This window comes from Phallusia mammillata, chromosome 3 (assembly GCF_965637545.1).
Source record: "Phallusia mammillata chromosome 3, kaPhaMamm4.hap1.1, whole genome shotgun sequence".
Taxonomy (NCBI): Eukaryota; Metazoa; Chordata; class Ascidiacea; order Phlebobranchia; family Ascidiidae; genus Phallusia; species Phallusia mammillata.
The window spans coordinates 26782104-26788741 of NC_137254.1; the positions used below are offsets into that span (position 1 = coordinate 26782104).

General features: G+C 40.8%; 1 protein-coding gene across 1 annotated transcript; it reads right to left on the minus strand.

Annotated features, from left to right (window-relative positions):
• Positions 1-3470: 3470 nt before the first annotated feature.
• Positions 3471-4627, minus strand: LOC145219905 (uncharacterized). The gene has a single exon (XM_080087207.1). It carries the CDS (start codon positions 4625-4627, stop codon positions 3677-3679), a length of 951 nt encoding a protein of 316 aa, XP_079943333.1. The 3' UTR covers positions 3471-3676.
• Between the last annotated feature and the right edge of the window lie 2011 nt (positions 4628-6638).

Consider the following 6638-nt stretch of genomic DNA (forward strand, 5'->3'; position numbering starts at 1 on the left):
GCAACGAGCTTTCCATCACTACTCCAACCTTCCGCAAAAGACCGAAGTGTGGTAAAAAAAAATATCACAACAACATACAAACGACCACCAACACTCGGAAACCTCCTTACCCGCTACAGGCGGCTAGCGCAAGTCGGGGAAAACAGTTCCATGCCTATTGGGGGCTCATCTGCACCTTGTGGACACTGTGCTTTGTGTGGACACTTTGGAAATCACAAAGGAATGGTTGACTATACCACTAACATACAAAACAAAAAGGGTGTAACAAAGTTACGGCAAACACTCACATGCCGCAACTATGGCATATATGCTGCCACCTGCACAATATGCCAAAAGCAGTATGTCGGTCAAACGAAAAATAAGTTTTCAGTACGTTGGACGGGACACAGATCTATGTGGAATTCATTCAAACCGGGTGATTATAACGAAAAGGCAGCCCTTTGTCAGCACTATGCCACAGAGCATAGCGCCAATGCCCGTGACCCTATCAGCACGTGTTTTCGGGTGCAGTTTTTGGAGCAGCCACCTATCCATCTACTGGACATCTCTGAAAGTAAGTGGGCCAGCAAGATTGGAGCTGAAATAAACATACAAAAAATGTTTTTACCCTACATTAAATAACATTTTATTCTTTTATTCCTACGCGCATTTTGTCCGTTCATTTTTATCAGTGTTTCCGCCATTGTTTTTTACAACGCTTCTGCCGTCCTTATCTACCTTCTTTTGCCCCGCGCCACAGATTGAGCGTTTTTCCTTTTCTTTACATCTTTACTAGTGCGTGTTTGGCCGCGCCATCTGCAGGTCCCAGTTCTACCTTACTGTCAGCAGGTTTTAATACGTTTGTTTGTGCTTTATAGTTTAACTTGCATACCATTTTTTAGCGCTGTTTTGTTTTTAGATACTGACGATGCCTATTACTTAGGCGAAATATATATGTCTAATAAAACGGTGGACGACTTCAGACTTGTCAAAGTTTTCAGTCTGTTGTTACCAAGGTAAAATAAATTCTTCAAATTTGCACACTGCCTCACTGCAATTGCTGAACCTGCTGTTTTATGGACTGCCAAAATTATATGCATATTGTAGCAGTATGCCAATGTATGTCAGTCAGTTAGTCATCGCTCTGAAACCGAGAACTACTTTACGACGTGTCATATTTTTTGTGTCATACAGCACTGTTGAGCAAATGTCCTTAGCAACACTACATTTAAAAATGAAATGTGACAGCCCTCTAAGACGCTTAAATTAGTTTATCATCCATGGGATGCACGGGGAAAATGTTTCAAGCGTTTAACCTGAAAACTACGGATCGGTAACAAACTTCTCGCGGACCTGCACCAGGCCGCGGACCGGCGGTTGCCGACCACTGCTTCAAATAATATTAAAAGTCACCAAAATGACCAATTAAATTAATCTGTCATGACCTCGTTTCTGTACTAAACTTTTTGTCTGCAACATTTCATGAGATACGTCTGACTAATATAAGTTTATTAGCGTTCTGCTAGACCAATTTTAACATTGTGCAACCAGTTTAGCAAGGGCTTAACTTAAAACCTAAAAAAAAACACTATTTTATTTAAAATTTTATGTATGATTTGTCAAATATATTGCTTTTTTGCAGTGTAGCCCTGTTCTAACGTAGTTCCGAAAAACAAGGCAGTTATTCAAACACACATTCGCCTCAAAATTAACACTTCATTTTGCCATTGTATCTTTTTTGTTGTTATTAGGCGGCCATCCGGGCTAAAGCAAACGCCCTGCGCACATCCTGGTTTTATTGGGATGTAACCCTTGAGCTACTCGCAATATATACATCCCGTTCCTGGGTGCTGATTGGCCATGCAACCGCCATCATCCAACTTTCAAGCTTGATAAAATCGTCACCAACTAAAATGGGCGAATAAGCACGATTTTGACAAGGTAAAGAGCTCGTGATGAAGCGTTAAACTGCGCTAAAGGTCAGATTTGGAGGTTGATTGATCGAATCGAAGTGATGGTTATGTAAGAATATGCGTTTGTTACAATTACTGCTGTCACGGTGTCGCTATTTGCAGCCTCTTATCGTGACTTGCGCTTTTCTGCTGACACTGACTGCGTCTTACCTGGCGTGTCAAGAGTGGGGTTATTTGTGGGTTAATTTAGGATGTTAATCAACGTTGACGTGTCAGGTTGAGGTCTTCCATGTTCAAAATGATTTTTTAACGCTGTTCAAATTTGTCGCTATGTCATGATGAACTGTAGGCTGCAGACGGTACTGTTTGCGTGATATTGTGACTTGTATATAAAGTTATTATGCTGTTGTCATGTCTCCGCTTGGTGTTAAAAGCGTTTTTATTTTTCGGAGAATAAGTAATTTTCTAGCGTTTTCGGGCTTTGGGTTCGAAGAAATCAATCAGTCAACCAATCAATATAACTTATTTGTTTCAGCGCCCAAGTATAATAATAAAGAAAGGTAACATACGAATAAACGTGTGTAACAAGCGTTGGAACAAAAGGGGTGCAGCTGGAGCAACAATTCACTATTTTTACAAGCTGATACATGTATTTGTTGTCGGCAAATTTATGTATAATTGTTGCGAAACAGAAGAAAAAAGTAAGAGAGTTAGGAAAGAACAAAGAAATACTTTGGTCAAACGCCTTTTGTGAGGTTTGGTACAACAACAACAAAAAGTGCAAAAACACTGCGTCCTAAAATTAACATAGGAACCCTTTACATAGGAACGGATTATTTAAGGCCGGACCGACTGTTTGGCTCAAGCCGTTCATGGTTGTCACGCAATGCTTACGCGTCGAAAATTTGAAACGAGACAGTCACGTTTTGCAAAAAGAACTAGATCACCTCATTGGTGTAAACACCCTGCAGGATTTCACGTACTTCGTCATGGTTATTACACATAACACGGTCATACGTATACTTTCTTGCGACAAAATGCGGATATGCGGTGTTGCACTATAAACAATACTTGACCTCACGTGGCATGTTTTAAATGCAGAATACAAAGACCTAGATTTCGTTTCCGCTAGAACTACAAAAGGTTGAATCAATAAAGTTTGAAGTTACTGTATAACAGCACGGCCGGAAAACAAATGTAAGTGTCTTGTGAATCTGTTTGCTCACACCATGCACATTCAATCGTGTGTATATACTGTATACAGATCAGAGTTGTTAACCGGCCTGAAATCGGAGCCCGAACCCGGCCCAAAAGTACAAGCCCGAAATCTGGCCTGAACCCGAGTTGCCGTTTTGGTCCGTAAGTTCAATTATTGCCTCCTACGGGAAGCAAAGACAACAAATATGGACAATAAAAGGCACTGGCCTTGAACAATACGATTTTGTGGCTGCTGGTCATTAGGTTAGGTCGAGCAACTAGCTACTTAGCTATAGAAAAGCAAGATTGACAATGAGATTGCTCGGTTATAAGACAATTGTAAAAGCACTTTCCACAAAAATAAAGAAAATCAAAATCACATATTATTGTATAAAGTATATTTCAACGAATAATTCATGTGCGGTATACAGTACGGTTGTTCAGCGCAGACAGTAAGTCCAGTAAGTTTTAAGCTGCGCTTTGTCACTTTAACCAGAGATGGATTACATTGTAATTCAAGATTTAGGTGAGATGTGCAGCAATGGGCATAAAAATCGGCAAGTATAAACGACTCTCAGCATCCCATGTTAAAGATCAGTTACAGTGCGGCTGCCAGATGTAGTTTCTTCTTTTGGTTTCATCTTTATACAACTCTTAAAGGGCCAAACAGCAATCTCAAACCAAGTCTCGAACGAGAGGAAAACTCCCAGCAAGTTGAGTGTCATATTTACAGAGAAGAACATCCATGGAAGATGCGGAGCAGGTGGAGCTCTCAAATAAGCTGAAGCTATAGCATCCGTTGTCATGCAAACCATCACCATAACGCCACATCTCTTCAACAGTCGGATCATCCTTTTGGCGTTCTGGCGTGCGGCCTGAAATCGAAGAGGATATCCAAAGAGGAAGAGCATTAACAGTTGACCGACAGTGGTAATGCCGGTCGACATATAGGCTGGCCATTGGGTGGCATCGCTTTGTACAAGCAACTCGCATCCGTTTGCTGAAGAAGTAAACTGGTTAAACGCTACGTAGAGCACAAGCGTCAATAGGAGACCCATAAGTATTACTACGATGCTTGCCCAACTGAGAAAAATGAGACATTTATTGTAATGCTGCTTCAGTACCGGGTGCTGGTAAAATGCTCGTTGCCTTAACCATAAGAAGATGTACACAAGACATATAGTGATAATGTAGCCCACGGATGAGGCCTGTAATGCTCCTCGACAGGCAGATTCTCTATCAGGAGCGTAACCAACATTGAAACTAGCCTGGTCGGAACATAAGCGCACAAATCCACAAACCATCGCAAGCACGCCAATACCGTAAACACGGCTGGCCCCGGCCTGGGCAGAATGTTTGGATTTCTTTTCTTTCCATTTTCCAGTTTGAACTCCGTATAATGTAAGAGTAAAAGTCATCCATGTGAGAATGGCAAGACAAACGGCGTTGACAGTGACGGAAATAACCCAAGTTTGTTGTTGGTATTTGTTTGCATACTGAACAGTTGTTAAGTTCGCTGCAGCCGTTGAGTTTGACATGATGAAGGTAACTTCCTTCCTGTGTCGATACTTAGGATGTTTGGGCTAGCACAAACGCAGATACAAGCAAACTTTCAAAAACCAGTTTTTCTTCTTAGGAAATTAATCTTTAACCTTTGTCAAATAAATATAGCAAACAATCGGCGCACATACAGAATATACTTTCAATAGTTTGACAATCGCTGCACAAAAAAACAACATCAAACAACATTTAAAAAAAAACATTCTCAGAGCAATATACAATAAAAACGTCGATAGCGAACTACTCCTGGTCAATTTTAATCTTATTACTAGTCCAGACACAACGTGAAGTGAGAACTATAATGCGCACATAGCACATTTGCATAATACCCGGTTGACAACGCTTTTTAGTGTCAAGTCAGCTGATTTAAGTTTAGCTCTGCATAAATCTAATGCAAAAAATTGATTGCAAGCAAAATCATTGCGCTGCCGTGTACAACATTTTAATGAATTGAACTCATAGTTTGTGCACAAAATACCTTAATCTTATTTACAATACACGTCCCAAAGGCTAACTTGATTTTTCTTGCTTGTATAATAACGATGCGCTAACAGGGACAGTTTGACACTGGGTATTTCCGATTTATACATCCGTTCTTGGACGCTGGTTGGCCATGCAACCGCCAAGCCTGATAAACTCGTCACCAACTAAAATGGGAGCAAATAAACACGATTTTGAAAAGGCGAAGAGTTCGTGATCAAGCTTTAAACTGGACTAAGGTCAGATTTGGAGGTAGATTGATCGAATCGAAGTGATGGTTAAATAAGAATACGCATCTGACACAATCACTACTGTCACGATGTCGCTATTTGCGGCCTCTTATCGTGACTTGTGTTATTCTTCTGACACTGACTACGTCTTACCTGGCGTGTAAAAATAGAAATTTGCGGGTTAATATAGACGCAGAGTTATAAACGGGCCTGAAATGGGAGTCCCAACCCGACCCGAAAGTACAAGCCCAAAACCCGACCCGACCCGAACCCGAATCGTTTTTAAGAAACCCATTTAGGCCCGAAAGTTTGATTGACAGGTCTATGCATTAAAGCCTAAGGAAAAGTCAAGACAACAAACACAATTGGTCTTAAACAAGGCGTTTTAGGGGTGTTTGACATTAGGTCAAGTCAAGCAACTAGCTATTTAGCTAGTTAAATTTATTCAAAAAATACTGACACAGAGTGTAAAGTCAGGCCCGAATCAAGCCCGTTTTCTGTTAAAAAAAACCTAAGCCCTAGTATGTGCACAAAATATCTTAACCTAATTTACAATACACGTACCAAACTCTAACTTGATTTTCTCGGGGCTCTAGCTTGTTTACAATATAAACGATGCTCTAACAGTCTAACAGGAACAGTTTGACACTCGGCATTTCCACCGCCTGACTTAAAAGTGAATAATCACGTATCCGTCAAACAGTAAATTGATAGGTGTTACGTATGTTACGTCAGTGGACGTTGTAACGGTGATTAGTGTCATAATTGTTTTGGTGGCAAAATTCCCGCAAAAACGTACTTCGCTGAACCACAGACTTTAAACCAGTAGCAATGCTACAATCGGCTATGTATAACAACACGACCTTTCTAAAGTTGTAAACGGGTCTGAAGTTGGAGCCCGAACCGCCCCGAACCCAAAAGTACAAGTCCCAAGCCCGGCCCGAACCCGAATATAGCGTTTGAGAAGCCCGCTCATGCCCCAAAAAGTTTGATAGATAGACTTATATATATTGAAGCCTGAGAACAGACCTAAACAACAAACGCAACAGAAAATAATAGAAAATTGTTTTCGAACAAGGCATTTAGGACTGTTTGACAATAGACCAGGTCCAGCTAAAGGCTATACTTAGCTAGTTAAAATTTAAACACAACCCATTTTTCTGAAAAAAAAACGATGGCCGAACCCTGCCCGACCTACTACTCTGAGATACGTGGACAAGCGGAGATGGCAATTCCGGTTTTCACGACACAAACATGGGGCTTTTTTTACAAAATTTTT

Excerpts from the sequence above, each read along its gene's own strand:
- LOC145219905 (XM_080087207.1), bottom strand. The coding sequence starts at position 4,627 with ATGTCAAACTCAACGGCTGCAGCGAACTTAACAACTGTTCAGTATGCA.